At 37.7% G+C, this 16,504-nt stretch overlaps 1 protein-coding gene across 3 annotated transcripts in view; it reads left to right on the top strand.

Moving 5' to 3' along the window:
• NDFIP2 (Nedd4 family interacting protein 2) overlaps positions 1 to 8,388 on the top strand; it is a 65,265-nt gene extending 56,877 nt beyond the window's left edge. For 2 of the 3 annotated variants that reach the window (XM_054011859.1, XM_054011841.1), the window contains 2 exons: positions 4,528 to 4,633; positions 6,610 to 8,388. In XM_054011859.1, coding sequence (XP_053867834.1) covers positions 4,528 to 4,631 — 104 coding nt within the window. In that variant the 3' untranslated portion in view covers positions 4,632 to 4,633; positions 6,610 to 8,388. The other variant, XM_054011850.1, reaches the window with a different exon arrangement.
• Positions 8,389 to 16,504: the final 8,116 nt, after the last annotated feature.

The following is a 16,504-nucleotide window of genomic DNA, read 5'->3' on the forward strand; positions in this document are numbered from 1 at the left end:
ATAAACTTTAAATTAAAAAACATGTTAGCTATAGGCGTTAATTTTCAGTATCTACTTGTGTAACTTGTACGTTAAAGTTCTCAGAAGATTTTAAGGGATATGACAGATACTACCATCCAAAATGAGTCTTTGAGTCATGAAAGTATCCTTTTTTGCCTTTGAAATGCATATTACATTAATCATTATTCAGTCAGGCAAGGGGAAAGGCGTCATGCTTTTTGATCACAGTACTTCCGTTCAGTCTGTTTTTTCTTGAGCATGAAGCTAAACAGACTTCTGAGAAGTTTTCATAGACTTCTAATTTTTGCTCCTTTGTCTCTGCTTTAGTTAAATAATTATGATGTATAAACATAGTACCATTGTAGCTTTTTCCTTACGTGAGAGTTCAGTCTATACCATTAATTTATTTTAATTCCTGCCATTTTCTAACTGGAGAAATGCATTAAAATGTGATGTTGCTGAATCAGTAGGTGGCACTCTTTCCTCTGAGATGTAAGGGACCTAGCAACAGTATGTTAGGGCCTTACGCTGTTGGCGAGATGTAAAACCCAGATATTGACTGTTTATGATCATTAAAGATCCTTGGAACACTCTAGCAACCTAACATTTCCCCTTTCACTTTCAGTTGGCTATGAGGGGTATTCTTCACTTTTTATCCTCAACTTGCTTTTGTTCTGTTGCGGTGCACTGTTGGGGCCAGAAATCAATGGGAATTGCAGTTGCTGAAAACCTCTTAGCAACAGGTCTTTAAATAGCTTTAATGTTTTATGCCAGAGGTGACTACATTTCCGCAGTGGATGAAAGGATTCCGTGCATACATATAAAATAATTTTAAGACAAAATTTTCAAACTTGGGTTCCTAAAGTAAGGACTCTTAACTCATCTTTGCCCACCTATATAAAAGGAGGGTGCTTTTCAGAGGTTCTGTGCACCTGCAACTCCCATTAATTTCAGTAACATCTTGTGGGTACTCAGGACCTCCAAAAAAAAAAAAAAAAAAAAAAAAATCAGGCCACTTTTGTTTAGATACAAATTAAGAAGCTTAACTACAGTCTCTCAAGTTTGAAAATTTTGACCTTAATCTGTAATATTTATAATATTTTTTGGAATCCTTTTGGGATGAAAGGCACTACCTGGCATTTAGATGTAGAGAATAATTAGAATTCACACTTTCTAAAGATAGCTACATCAGTCCAAACGTTAATTTATGTGAATAATTTAAAAGTAGTCTTTTTTTTTAACATCTTGGGCTATGTGTTACATTGGCTACATTCTGACCCTGTAATTTTTTTGTCAAGCAGATACTCTTAACAGAACATGGAAAAGAATACTCTGAACTTGAAGGGACATAGTAATGTTTATTTTTATTGATTTATTATTACTTAAAAAAAAAACCTTTCTGGTTGGAACATGGTTTAAAGGGCATGATCTGTCCTTTTTTTTTTAAATCCTTTTTAAAAAGGAAAAACTGAAAGTTTTTCTGCTGTCCTGCTCATATTCAGAAGGATCTTTTGGACAATACTTTGAGTAGCACCATCAAACATGCTCAAGCTCACTCATCATCTCCCTTTTCTTTTTTTTCATGGTTAGATGCCTGTTGCATGCATACTTCTCTTTTTTAGGGTCTGAAGAGAGGGGTGTATTACCCCAAAAGAGTCAGACTGGCTGCTCACGAAGTACTGTCAAATGCACAAAGTAAACACACTGAAAAAAAGAGAAAATACTAATTTTAAAAAAAGTTGCTTTGTTTCTTTTCTTCTCCCCCCCCGCCCCCTATATAGATAGATAGATAGCCAACAGTGCATTTTTTTTATATATCTAAGTTTCCCAACTGGGAGAAATGCAGAAAGTTGATTGAGCTTGGATCTGCTGCTCAATATACATACTATGCAAAAAAGAGCTTTCAGCTGTGGCTCCTTGAAAGCCACCTGTCTTCCCTTCCTGCTCTTGCACAACCCCTACAGCTGGACATGGAAGCAGTTTGTGTTCATGGTTGCAGGTTCATGCAGTAGAATACCAGTCTAAACTTCTCTTTTCTGTTCCCACAGCATTCAACTTAATCACAAAAACATATGACCTGATCTTGGGTAGAGCTGGGTGAAATGTTTTGGCTAAAACTTTTTTCCACCGGAAAAATGCAGAATCGGGTCAACCGAAATATTTCATGAATTCATGTTGATTTTGGTGAATTGTTTCAGTTGAAAAAATTAAATGTTCATTGGGCCAGAAAGAGTACGTGACAATTTCATTTTACTTTTTTAGTCCAGTTAACAAGGTACGCACTTTAGGGATTGGTAGGGAGACACCTAGGTTCCAGTCCCTACTTGAATGAATATTTAATTTATACAAAGCAGAACAGCTGCAATGGGAGAGAGAGACCACCACAGAATAGGCTGGTGGTTAGGGCACTCTGACCTGGAGGTGGGAGACTTGGTTCAAGTTCTTGCTCTAGAATGGGAATTTGAATCTGGATCTTCCACATCCCAAGGGGTGAGTGCCCTGATCACTGGGTTATTAGGCACGTGGAGGGCATCTGTACCTACTCAATCTTGTAAATGGTACCGAAGTTCCCTTGTGAACTTAGCCTTTTTGTTTCCAAATTTTTTTTGTTTTTGTTTTAAAAGGTTAAAAATGCCCAGACATGAAACATTTAATTTCAAGTCAAACAAATGTTTAATTTGACCCTAAACTATTTTTTTTTCTATTGGCTGAAAACTCAGGAAAATTTTGGTTTTGGGTTGATCTGAAATTAATTATTTTCCAGACGTTTTTGGAACTGCCAATGAACCAAAAAATGAGTTATTCACATTACTCTAAGTCAACAATCCACAAAACTTTCCATAGCCCCTGGCACCATTTGGTGGTGGCTGGGTGAATGAGTTTACTACTTTAGTAAACTAAATTTCTACACAACAAAAAGCAAAAGAGTTCTCCCACAATGCCCTACACTAGCAGTTAAATTGGTACAAACATTCCTGGTGAGGATGTGCACCCCTAACACGAGGCATAGTGTGGATGTGTAAAATCAATTGAATTACTGTGCTGGTGGTACGTCGACGTAACTTAGGTTGACTTAATTTTATAGTGTAGACTTGCCCCATGTAAGCTTAGCTATACTAGTGAGAAATATCTACATGGGCTGGTGAAATTAATTTTTCAGTATTCTAAAAGAAGCTTGCTAGCCCTAAAGGGGCACCATCAACTTGAACGTAGGAGTTGCTGTGCTAGATCATACCCAGAATCCATCTAGTCCATTATACTGTCTCTGACAATGGCCAGTAGCATGGAAGAAATTGCAAAAAAAAAACCTCACAATAGGCAGATGTAGTATTAGTGTCCTCTTAATGCCTAAAAGTTAGAGATTGCTTTAAAACCAGAATGGTACCTTCTACAACTACTTTTTTCAGTATTTACTGTAATAATAATAATTAATAATACCACCCAGCTCTTAAATAGCCCCTTTCATCAGTAGATTTCAAAATGTTTTACTTACCTCCTTTATATCATTATCCACATCTCACAGATGGGGAAATTGAAGCACAGGGAGGTAAAGTGAGTTGCTCAAGGTCACCCAGCAGGGGAGTAGCAGAGCTGGGAATAGAACCAAGGTTTCCTGAGTCCCAGTATTGTTTATCCCCTAGGCCATACTACCTGCCTTATACTCCTTGATAGTCTTTTTAGTCAAAAAATGTCCAGTCTGTCATTGAATTGCTAAATTGTCATCAACATCATGTGAAAGTGAGTTCATATAATTATGCATTGAAACTTGAAAAATAACTTCCACCTGACCAGTTTCTACCTACTGTTATAAGTAACTCCCTCATCTTTCAGCTCTAATAATTTCGAGAAAGTGTGGTGTTAATTTCTAAATGACTTACACCAAAAAAGCATGTGTTTACAACTAATGCTCAACAAATCTTGTGTTAATCAGTCAACACTCTGCCTCTTCTTTTAGCCAGCCAAAAAACTTCACCTGTCCAAACATCAAGCGGTCATCTACTGCCATTTATTATCTTCCTGCTAGAGCATTCTATTTATTTATTTGGTTGGAAGTACGTTTACTCTCCTACATCATCTATATATTTCTGGTTATGTTTTAGAGTTCAGATGGTCTTCTGACACAGCAGCAGTTTTATTGTTCTGAATTAAAAGCTATATTTAAAAAAAAAAGGAAGAAACCTAGAGCAATGCTGTAAAACTGTATTGCAAACATCCTTTGTGTACTTCAAAAAAAAATGTTTTGTATGTTGATACTTTACATGTTTAGTAACCTAAAACCCTGAAATTCATTTTAAATTCTTTCCTGATGTTAGAACTATCATATTCATATAATTTATATATCTAGATATAATGGGACGAGACACTAAATTTATGAGACTCATAACTCATGGGTTGATTTATGGAAGATCAGGGTTATACAAATAATACTGACTTTTTACATTATTAGCTGCATTAAAATAATCTAAACTATTAATATGACTAAGTACCTTTAGCACTTCTCATGATGTGTATTTTAAATATTTTCAGGTCTCCTCCTGTTCTTCCGAGGGTTTGTCAATTACCTTAAAGTCAGAAACATGTCTGAAAGCATGGCAGCTGCTCATAGAACAAGATTTTTCTTCTTGTATTAGAGGTAAGCAGTTTTGTAAATATTTAATATTAAAACTTATGTCTCTAGAACAGTGGTTCTCAACCTGCGGCCCAATCAGCACACAGCTGCTGCCCACATGACCTCCCTGGGGCCATACAGGTAGTATTGCATGCGGCCCACAATGGTAAATAGGTTGAGAACCACTGCTCTAGAGGTAAATGCTGAGCACAAAGAAGCTGATATCAAGATTTATTTCAAGGAACATTAAATCTTGGTCACCAAAAGAAGAATTGTGTTGTGCCATGCATTCTGAAAGTACTTTAGAAGTATGATGCTTTTTATAACTCTACATTTTGAAAGTAAAACTATTGTTTTCTTTTGAAACTAGGATTCTAAAGCTAAAACAAACTTAGACGTTAAGGTGAAAATTGTTCATCTTGCATAATCAATCTACAGCCAATCAGGATAGTCATTAGCAAATGTGAACTGATTTGGCTCATCAGTCAGATCAATGCTTCCTTACTGGCAATCTCAATATTCAATCTGATTGACATGTATTGACTCTGTACATGACAGTTTTAAGCCACTTGTGAGCCATGATTTTTGTTATGTATCTCAGTGTGCTCTGAATAACCTTAAGTTAGCTGACTAATCAGTTTGGCACATGTCCACTTTTAGGCTCCTGTAGACTTTTTATCCATTAGGTAGATCTTTTGGATTTTGCTACATAACTTAATACAGGGATACTCCTTTGCCTTTAGCATTACTAAACACTATCTTCATGTCCATAAGTAACTATTGTAGCATTTTCCTTATTTCATGAACAACTTGAAATGTTTGGTATTGGTTCTTAATTTTATTTCGTTTAGAAACTATATTTAACTTAATAAAGATGATTTTCTTAACTTTTTTTTTTTTCAAGATTGGCCGCAGGATCAGTATGAAGTAACCAGCAACACAGTATTGGAAGTCTGGGGGGAAAAGCTGAGACACTTAGTCTAGAAATGATGGGTCTTTTATTTAAGATGGTGGCATCCACTCAGACACCTACAGATAAAATATGAAAAATAATTACTTGTGCTGTGCTTTACAGATCTTGATCAAGAAATAAATCTAAGTGATCGAAATTACAATGTACTATGTTTTTACTTTGTGCCATTTTGTCAAAACTATGCAGTAAGGTAAACTCCTAATAATAAAGAAATATGTCATTTAAAAATTAGCCTAAGTTAGTGGTGTCCACACTGCAGTATTTTATTCTTTTCATAGCAATAACATCTTTCATTTTCCGAGCAGAACAGTGGAACACTGCATGAAAACATCTAGTAACTATTTGCTAAATAATTAAGTTATGGTGATGAACAAAATATATGTGCAGGGATAACTTTTAAAACTCAGGTGTACTAAAAATTAACTGCATACGTTGTATCTGAACACAGTGGCTTTAAGGAAGAACTAGGAGAACCTGTGATGGTTTGATCTGTGATTCTTTCATCTGAGACTGAAATCTGGTATAGGATGGAAGATGAGGGATTTATGCAGCACCCACTGAAGTCAACTTATTGACTTCAGTGGGTGCTGGGTTGGGCCCCAGACTTCTGACCTCATCACAGTGAGGGCTGTGGGGAAAAAAGCTCTTCAAGAGCTGGAGAGAGTTTATATTTGTTCAGATGTTTTAAGTATTAAATTGAAATAATACACTCCAAGCAAATGCCAACAAGCATAAAAGAATGTATTTTATTAATTTAATACAAGGAATAATTGCACTGGACAGAAAGTTACTTACCTGTCAATGTTAGCAGCTCTAAAATAACATGACACACACACATCTTTCAAGAGAAAAACTATAGAATATTTTTGAAAGTTAAAGGTTGTTTTTTTTTAATCCTGTCACTTTCTTCTGTTATCCTGATTTGGGGAGTAACTGCTCCCCCTCTGTAAATCTTAACTCAATTATCAGTGTTACTTACAGGTAATCAGTCTGATGAACTGAAGTATGATTCTTTCTTTATCTCCAGACTGCATCAACCAGACATTCCTTTCCTTTACCAATGTGAAATTTCCAGATGATCGGTAGCCCTCCAAGTTAATAGGATAGAAGACTACTAAAAACAGAAGACAAATTTGTGAAGAAAAGATACAGCTTCTAAAATGAATGACAGGGTGGTTTTTGCTTAAGTGCCAGTTCTGTTCATTCTAGTAAATATTTATATTAAGTATTGCCTTTGTTTTTGCACATTTGCATATGTGCTAACTAAAGGATAGGATTGACATGAGAACAAACCATACATACAGTCTGATGATAGAGCTTAAGTACAGTCAGACTTGGTTAATCTGTGCTTGTTGTTTGTGAAAGATTTAAGTGGCGGTTTGTCTCATAGCATGTATGTACCATTGTCTTGTTGATCTGAAGTTAAATTGGGAGTAAAAATGGGATATACTAAATGATTCAGATTAACCAGGTCAGACTTGTAGTTAGTTTTTTATGTAATTTAGGTTCATCTAATGATTGTGCAACATACAACCTTTTTGTTATAAAGTTTACTAAAACCTGCAGCTCCTGATTATTATAAACCTGTATCGATCAGCTTTTATCAAACTCTGACCAAAATATCAATTGATTTAAAAATGAAATACCCCTTCTAGCTCCTGTGTAAATAACTATGCCTAGATTACTGTTTAGATTGCTTCTTAGGAATTATGTCAAAATATATTTGTAACCACAGTATTTTCTCATTCACTGTAAATTTTGTTTAATCTTATATGGACAATATATATACACACTATTTTTTGCTAATTTGGATGTTAAAGTATAATTTTATTTTGGGTATAATTCTAAAAGAGGGCAAAAGCTTTTAAATGTCCATCTGAACAATTTAGTTTCCTCACAGTATGATTTGAATAACTAATTTGGGCCTGGTCCTGAAAACCCTTACTCACATGGAAAGTCCCATTAAAAGGGATGGTGCTACTTTCACAAGCAAGCATTGGGCCATCAGGCCCTGATCCTGCAACTGGATCAGTGTATTGGGCCTCTGCTTCTGCACAGGGGCAATTGCAGATCAGTTACTTGGTTTGTAACATTGATCATCTTACTTAAGAAGGTTGGTGTTATATAAAGGCAATCTGTTTTATTTAAATTTCTCAAAAGGGCTTTTATAGCTGTCTTATCATGCTTGTTTAGAATAAATACTCCAGTGTTACATAAGAATGAAGCTGATGAGTACATTTTTGTCACTTTGGAAATAACATTTTTTTTCTTCATAGGTGTTTTTATTTAAGACTCTACTAGCAAAAATAGGAACAGTGGGCTCTTGATAGTATTTACTTAAAATAGCGGTATTACTCTAAAATATATCATCTCTAGAAGGGTGCGTTCTCCTGTTCATACACATACATAACTCCCAATAATGTCTGTGAGACTTATGATTCTGACACAATGGGAGAATAGACCTCTTAATTCTTTACTACAACTGGAATCTCAGTTGCAGCCAGTAATCAATATATTTTGCATCTTTGAAAAACATTTATTTTCTTTCTGTTTTTTTATTGGAACTTTGCTTTAATGCTAACATTAAAAGAATGAGATTTATGTTGTCTTAAGTTAGTGCTATATTCAATTTTGTATCTATACTGAATGTTTTAAAAAATGCATATGTAAACTGGTCACATTGTTCATTATTCTTAATCTTTCAAAACTACATAAAAAGTAAATGATCATGGACTAACACTTCAGGGTAAAACTCCTCTTTCCAGTCTTTCCTGAAAAAAAATAAAATTCATTATGTTTAATAGTTGATTTGCATTTCCCTTTGAATTTCATCTGTATTTTTTTGCATTCATTGTCCTTATGTGAGAGAGAGAGAGAGAGAGAGAGCGCGCGCAAATAAAGCATTAAGTTTTGTTTTGCTAATTATGATGATTGCTTTTGGATTTTTCACCTTACGCTAGAGATTTACATATTTGCAGTATTCACGCATGTCAGTTAGCATGCAATTACAAGTAAATTTCTGGCTAAATGAGTACAAATCCCAGCCTTCTATACTTATTCTCCCCTTCATTCCATGCTTTCTTACTTAAAACTACTATATTGACATTTCTTTTCACTACTTAGTACAAACATGAAAAGCACGTAATGCTGATTTCCTTTTTAAATTTACCTTGGTCACCTAGTGCAGTAAATACCAATTTTCCCAAGTTAAATATCAACCTTCCAGTTCATTTCTCTGTTTACGCCAGTACATTTTACAATATTCTTTCTTCTGAATCAGAATGTTTGTTATTTCCAGGCTAGCTTGAAAAAATTCTCCTTTGTTCTGACAAAAAGAATGGGTAGAGTTAAAGCCTACATGTTATCTAATCCTCTGTAGTTGATGTAGCACTTTAGTAGCCTGAAATCTCATCAGCAGGAGGAAAGGAATTAGGACAATATTTTCAAAGACACTGCAATCTCTTCCAGATGTGTCAAATGCTGTGTACTTTTCTTGCTATTTCCTGTGAACTTGGGTAGGAGCAGCTGCCTCCATGGTTTGGAGAAATTTGGCCAGCTTTGCTTTGTGCCTTACAGTTAGAAAATAAACAAATAGAGTGAGGTTGGCTGTAAACAGTTTTTGCATAAATGCAGAATAGGGTTTTGATGTTTGAGGGGAAAAAACATTAAATTTTTGAGTAACTTGCACAAACCCTATTTATATAGCTTTCTTCTTGCCTGTTTCCTTTGTCCACCAGGAATGTGGTTCAGCTAGGCTACAGTTTATTAATGCATCTGGGAAACAATCTGGCAATAACCTGTCAGATGCAGATCATCCTTTCGTAATCCGTACCACCTGGTGAGGGCTCCCTTCACCCATCCTCCTCAACCCATTTAAGCTGGTCCCACTGCTGTTGCTGGGACCCATACTGCCCTTCCCATGTACACAAGTTAATGAGATGGACGTAGAGGGGTTGACCCCTCGTTGTACCAGTCATTAGGAACCCTGGCCCCATTCTCCACATTCTTTTAGAAATGCCTTCCCCTAATCCAGTTCTGGTTTATCGAGGGACCAGACTTGTTCTGGACATCTACCAGATTGCCAGAACATGAACTTTACAACTGACCCTAGCCACTGGCTCCTGGGTTGCTGCAGGCCAATCAGGCAATGAGGGAAATATTCTTTCCAGGCAAAAGCAACTAGTGTGGTGCCCACTGTAAGGACAACTAATCCCAAAGGGTGGAAGGATGGTAGCTATTGCTCCCCACTACAGAATGGTCCCCAAGCAGGGGAAAGGGCGTATAAAAATGAAGAAAACCACCTTCCTGGATGCACGGGAGCCAGTGGGCTTCTGATATGCCCTTCCATCCAGCCAGTTCATTAGGAACCCCCAGATGCCCATAACAAAGCTGAGCTCCCACAAGGAGTGGAAGGGGAGGGGAGCAATCCTTAAAGGTGCACTAGAGTTTTCTTTCCTCCTACTGACCCAGACAGTTTCCCCACCCCTGAAGTTTGGAGTGGGGAGAATTTTAGCCATATGGCAAATCTGTCTTGGATAATACTTAGGGTATTCTGATAATGTAACTACAGTAGGAGCCTACTCACTGTCAGCCATTGTGCTGCATTGTTTTGATATTTATAAATGGCTGGATTGGTGTGTGTGTTTTTTGTTTTTGTGGGGTTTTTTTTGTTTTTTTGTTTTTTTTACCAATTTCTAGCTGATTTGGTTTTAATACATATTTAAGCGAATACTAAATATGGGTAGCTAAAGTTAATCTCCTAGGTCCATCAGCACACTTGAAAAGCAGACTACTTAGGGGCCTACATATGTATTTGGGAGCTTAATTTTAACTTACTTCTACTACTGAAAATTTTGCCTAAGCTTTTAAGGGGGAAACCCTTCACACAAACGAACTCTGGTCCACAATCTGATTATTTTTTTTTTATTTTTTATTGTATGTTTCTTTTGACCTAAAGTGTGACAGACTATATTACTCCACAAAGTAATCTAGGAAACTCTTGTCACATGTTTATGTATTTTTCACTATAGAAAGTTAAACCGTTTAAAATATATTAATCAAGCACTAATATATCTATTCCTGGCTTGACAGCTAGTCTAATGGATCTCTGTTCTGTAATACCAACAGAAAGCAGTTGTCAGATAGCAATGTCAGGCTTGTATCCATGCTGATATTTTCAAACATAATTTGTGTGATGGTACATGGGTAGGTGTAATACCGTGGTTGCAGTTAAACATTTTTCCACCAGTTTGATAGTTTTTACTAACATTATTGGTATTGCTTATTCTTTATGCATAGACCCTTATTTATAAAGGGAACTCTCTCAAACCAGTGACTTTTGAACTAGTGGAAATTTTACACATAGCCACCGTTTGGTTGCCATTCTCCACTTCCTAGAATTGTTACATCTGTGAGTGACCACACAATACTGCAAGTCCGAACTGGCTTGAATTATGGTTTGGGTGGGTTTTCCTTTGCTTCTGCTGCATGGTCAACGTCATGCCTTCTGATATCACACAAGAAAGAACAATTAAACGGTGACAATCTCATACTCCTTTTCTGTATCTTGTGCTCCCTGTTTGTAACCTCTTTCTACATTAGCAAACTAGTTACCAGTGAGATGTTAAACTATTACAAATAGCAAAGGCTGTGCAGCAGTGGTTAATATTAGGTCTGTCGATTAATCACAGGTAACTCACACTATTAACTCAAAAAAAGAATCGGGATTAAAAAAATGAATCGCATTTTTAATCACACGGTTGAAGAATAGAATATCAATTTAAATTTATTAAATGTTTTGGATGTTTTTCTACATTTTCATATATTCTATTCTGTGTTGTAATTGAAATCAAAGTGTATATTTTTGATTATCAATATTTGCACTGTAAAAATGATACACAAGAAATAGTATTTTTCAGTTCACCTCATACAGGTACTGCAGTGCAATCTCTTTTTGGCGTGAAAGTGCAACTTACAAATGTAGAATTGTTTTGGTTACACAACTGCACTCAAAAACACAACAATGAAAAAATTCAGAGCCTGCAAGTCCACTCAGTCCTACTTCCTTGTTCAGCCAATCACTAAGACAAACAAGTTTGTTTACATTTACAGGAGATAATGCTATCCTCTTCTTATTTACAGCATCAGAAAGTGAGAACAGGCATTTGCATGACATTGTTGTAGCCGATGTTGCAAGATATTTACGTGCCAGATGCACTAAAGATTCATATGTCCCTTCATGCTTCGGTCACCATTCTAGAGGACATGCTATCATGCTAATGATGCTCTATATATTCTACCATATATTTCATGTTATAGAAATCTCCGATGATGACTGTTCTTCATTTTAAGAAGACTTTCACTGCAGATTTGACAAAACGCAAAGAAGGTACCAATGGAGATTTCTAAAGACAACTACAGCACTCGACCCAAGGTTTAAGAATCTGAAGTGCCTTCCAAAATCTGAGAGGGATGAGGTGTGGAGCATGCTTTCAGAAGTCTTAAAAGAACAACACTCCAGTACGGAAACTACAGAACCCGAACCACCGAAAAAGAAAATCAACCTTCTGCTGGTGGCATCTGACTCAGATAATGAAAATGAACATGCGTCGGTCCATGCTGCTTTGGATTGTGATCGAGCAGAACCCGTCATCAGCATGGACTCGTCCTCTGGAATGATGGTTGAAACATCCAGGGACATATGAATCTTTAGTGCATCTGGCACATAAATATCTGTGACGCTGGCTACAACAGTGTCATGAGAATGCCTCTTCTCACTTTCAGGTGACATTGTAAACAAGAAGCAGGCAGCATTATCTCCTGCAAATGTAAGCAAACGTGTTTAAATGATTTGCTGAACAAGAAGTAGGACTGAGTGGACTTGGAGACTCTAAAATTTTATATAGTTTTATTTTTGAATGCTGTTTTTTGTACACAATTCTACCTAGTAAGTTCAACCTTCATGATAGAGATTGCACTACAGTACTTGTATTACCCTGTTTCCCCGAAAATAAGACATCCTCCGAAAATAAGGCCTACTTACAGTTTTGCCTCTCGTTGTAATATAAGGCATCCCCCCGATAATAAGACCTCCCCGATAATAAGGCATCCACCGATAATAAGGCATTTTTCATTTCTGAAAAATAAGACATCCCCTGAAAATAAGACCTAGCGCATCTTTGGGAGCAAAAATTAATATAAGACACTGTCTTATTTTCGGGGAAACAGGGTAGGTGATTTGAAATATACTATTATTTTTTACAGTGCAAATACTAATCAAAAATAAAGTGAGCACTGTACACCTTGTAATTGAAATTAATACGTTTGAAGATGTAGAAAACGTCCAAAAATATTTAAATAAATGGTATTCTTTTATTGTTTAATAATGTGATTAATTGTGATTAATTTTTTAATTGCTTGACGGCCCTAGTTAATATCCATCTCATTTAAAATGAGAATGGATACCTGATTAAAGACCACATTTTAAACTATTTTTGGTTGGATATAGCAACCTTATACCTCTTCTTCTGTCTGCCTGTCTTTGTTGTTGTTTTTTTCTTCTCCTGTGGCCTAAAAACCTGTCTGTTTTGGGTGGGACCCTTAAACAAATGAGCAGTTACTCATTGGTTCCTCATTATACATGACTACTCAGACGCATGTCCCTCTTGCTTGTAGTCTTGTAGATTGGTACCATACTGTGATTTGCAAATGTCCAGATGTGGTCTCATAAATACAGACTGTTGCTGGCATAATTTGTTCTGTTTAAAAATAACATAGCTATAAAGCAAATTGGCACACGTACACATTCATCTGCAATACTCATTTGGCATTTCCCCATTGCTGGCTTTGTTAAATGTGCTCCCTTTCTTCCTTCTGTCTGCTGTAGTATCAGTCAGCTGGTGCTGCAGCCACTGTAGTGTTCTTGGCAGCTTCACAATCCACATTCTGAAGTGTGTATTATATTTTTCAGTGGTGTCTGGGTGTTGCAGAGCTAAGTTGGCAGGCCTTTCTGGGGCATCTATTGGAAGAAGTCGCTGCTTAACTATTGTAAAACTACTGATGGGAATGTCTGTGGGATCAGTCTGCAGCTAGTTTTTGTCTTCCAAGATTTTTTCTTTAACTTATTTACCCCTGCATTTGAGAATGTCTTCTGCAATTTCCTTAGAAGCTTAACGTGCAGATTTATTTTATAATTACATCAGGGGTGGGCAATAATTTTCACAGGAGGGCCACTCCACTAATTTTGGTAAGTCATCACGGGCTGCACATTTCTACTATATTAATGGAGGGAGTGTGAGGTCTGGGAGGGAATTGGATGCAGGAGGGGGTTCTGACCTGGGGCAGGGGATTCAGGTGCAGGAGAGAGGGTGCAGGGTCTGGGAGGGAGTTGGGGTGCAGGAGGGGGTTTGGGATTGAGGTGCAGGAGGGGGTGCGAGATGCAGACTCTGGCTGGGAGGTGCTTACCACAGGGGGCTCCCGGCTGGCGGCACAGCAGGGCTCAAGCAGGCTGCCTGCATGCCATGGCCCCATACTGCTCCTGGAAGCAGCTATGCTGCTGCTGGCATGTCTCTGCATGCTCCTTAGGGGCAGGGGGACAGCGGGGTCTCTGTGCGCTGCCCATGCCCGCAAGCACCACCCCGGCAGCTCCCATTGGCCGTTTTCTGGCCAATGGGAGCTGTGATGACGGTGCTGAGGGCCAGGCAGCGCACAGAGCTGCCTTACCCCCCCTTCTCTCCCCCACCAAGGGCGCGCAGAGACATGCTAGCAGTAGTCGACCACTGCTGGGAGCAGCTTGGGGCCATGGGGGACTTTTTAGCGGCCTGGAGATCGTGAGGGGGCAGCCAAAGAGCCTGGTGGGCCGGACAGAAATGTTAGACGGGCTGGATCCAGGCTGTATTTTGCCCGCCCCTGATCTATATGGATGAAGGAAGGTAGAGCTAATTATTTTGCCTGGATCAAATTCATCCCTTATGTAATTCCAGTTAAATCAGTGGCAATATATTATTGCTGAATTTGGACCAATGTGTTAATGTTCTGTATACTTCTTGCTTTTCAAAGTCATTGTGCATCTCATTGACAACCCAAAACATTTATTTGTGGTAGATTTAGAATGAAGTCTGTTCTAGGTCCTAAACTATTTCAGAGCATGGTCTTGGTCTGTGATTCAATGCGAACTGGAATTTGCGTTTATAAATAATTATCTTGTTACTAGCTAGCTAACATTCTATTTCCCTGTCACTTTTGCCGTTAGCGTGCTGGAGAGTCAAGTGTTCAAATTTGCTGGTTAGATCATCCATTCAAAATATCTATCTAGGTTTCTTACCTTGGTGCTCAGCACTGTAACCCTCTTTAATGAAGTCCATAACATTTGGACTTACTTTTTTCATTTAATACATACTTTTGGAATGCTAATGTAATGCTGTAGTTGAGGAATCCAAGTATAGGTATTCAGGAAACCCAGTTAAGGGACCAAATTCAGACTTGGTGGAATTACATCAGGTCCCTATTTGGCACATTGATTTTCATGTAGTGTTAAGTTTGCCACATTACACATCCTGGATATGTTAGTGTATTGCAAACCTGAGATATTGCCGTTAGTTTATTTTCCATTATTTTGTGTCAGAGAAGTGTGCAAAATAAATAACTAGCAGTAATTTTGACTTGCTGGAGACCAGCAGCTATGGAACAACCTTCCCTGCATTCTGGACACTGAGGGAGGCTTCCCATTTGTTGCCCAGTAATACTCTGAGGCTTTGTCTACACTAGACAGCATTTGCTAGTATATAGAGACAACCCAGGCCTGCAAATAGTGGGGTGGCAGAGTGAAGGCAGCTGGCTTCAGGAGTGTTACTGAGCATGCGCCGTACAAGCCAAGCACCAAATCTGGGTGGCACATGTTCCCGCACACGTTGCCTCTGCTGGTATAGATAGCCAAGTATAACTATATTAGCAAAGTGACAGGTTTCAGAGGGGTAGCAGTGTTTGTCTGTATCAGCAAAAACAGTGAGGAGTCCTTGTGGCACCTTAGAGATGAACTCCACTGAGCTGGGGTGGAGGGACAAGGAACCTGTGTGCTGCTGCCTGTGGTTCAGAAGTGGGAGCTGCTGCTGTCTGAACAAGCCTTCACGCTAGTAAGTGCTCTGTTTAAAGAGGCAGCATGCTGACACACTCACTTCCCCCAGCACACACTCTGTCTCTCATACATGCCCCCAACCCACACACACACTCTCTCTCTCTCCCTCTCTCTCAGCCACTAACCGTCTCTCTCCCACACACGTTTCCCCCCCTATCCAAAAATATTTAAATAAAGTGGTATTTTATTATTCTTTAACAGCACAATTAAAACTGTGACTAAGCATGGTTACTTTTTTAATCTTGTGATTAATCACAATTAAAGTTTCCTGGGAATTTATCAGTGCTTATTACAAAAATTAAAAAACAGATGAGTCAGTGCAAAAAATTAACTTCATAGTTAATCTTGGGGTCAATATCTGGGGATCGAAGGATGGAGATAAAAACAGCTAAGTAAGCATGAAAGTAAAAGTAGTTTAATACTATGGTTTATTTCATGGATTGTACATAACAGTACATGTATGTGTGTATGTACATGTGTGTATCTTCCACTACGTTGTCTTACCTTAGGATACAGCCTCACATTTGCACTTGGACTGGTTTATTAATACACACATGTATGTAATGTAAAGTATTGGATTTTCATAACATAATCAGCATTTTCATGTATGTAAGTGGTCCAAAATTCAGGTGAAAATCAGTAAAAACCAAATAGCTTTAGTAAAATCTGGGAATTTTCAAGTAAAAATCAGTAAAAACTGAAGGGAAAAAAAAAAGGACTAAACTGTAGCTTACGAGAGAGAGGCCTTTGTCTGACACAAGATGGGGGCTTAGGAAATCTGGGTTCATTT

This window comes from Malaclemys terrapin, chromosome 1, assembly GCF_027887155.1.
Source record: "Malaclemys terrapin pileata isolate rMalTer1 chromosome 1, rMalTer1.hap1, whole genome shotgun sequence".
Classification (NCBI taxonomy): domain Eukaryota; kingdom Metazoa; phylum Chordata; order Testudines; family Emydidae; genus Malaclemys; species Malaclemys terrapin.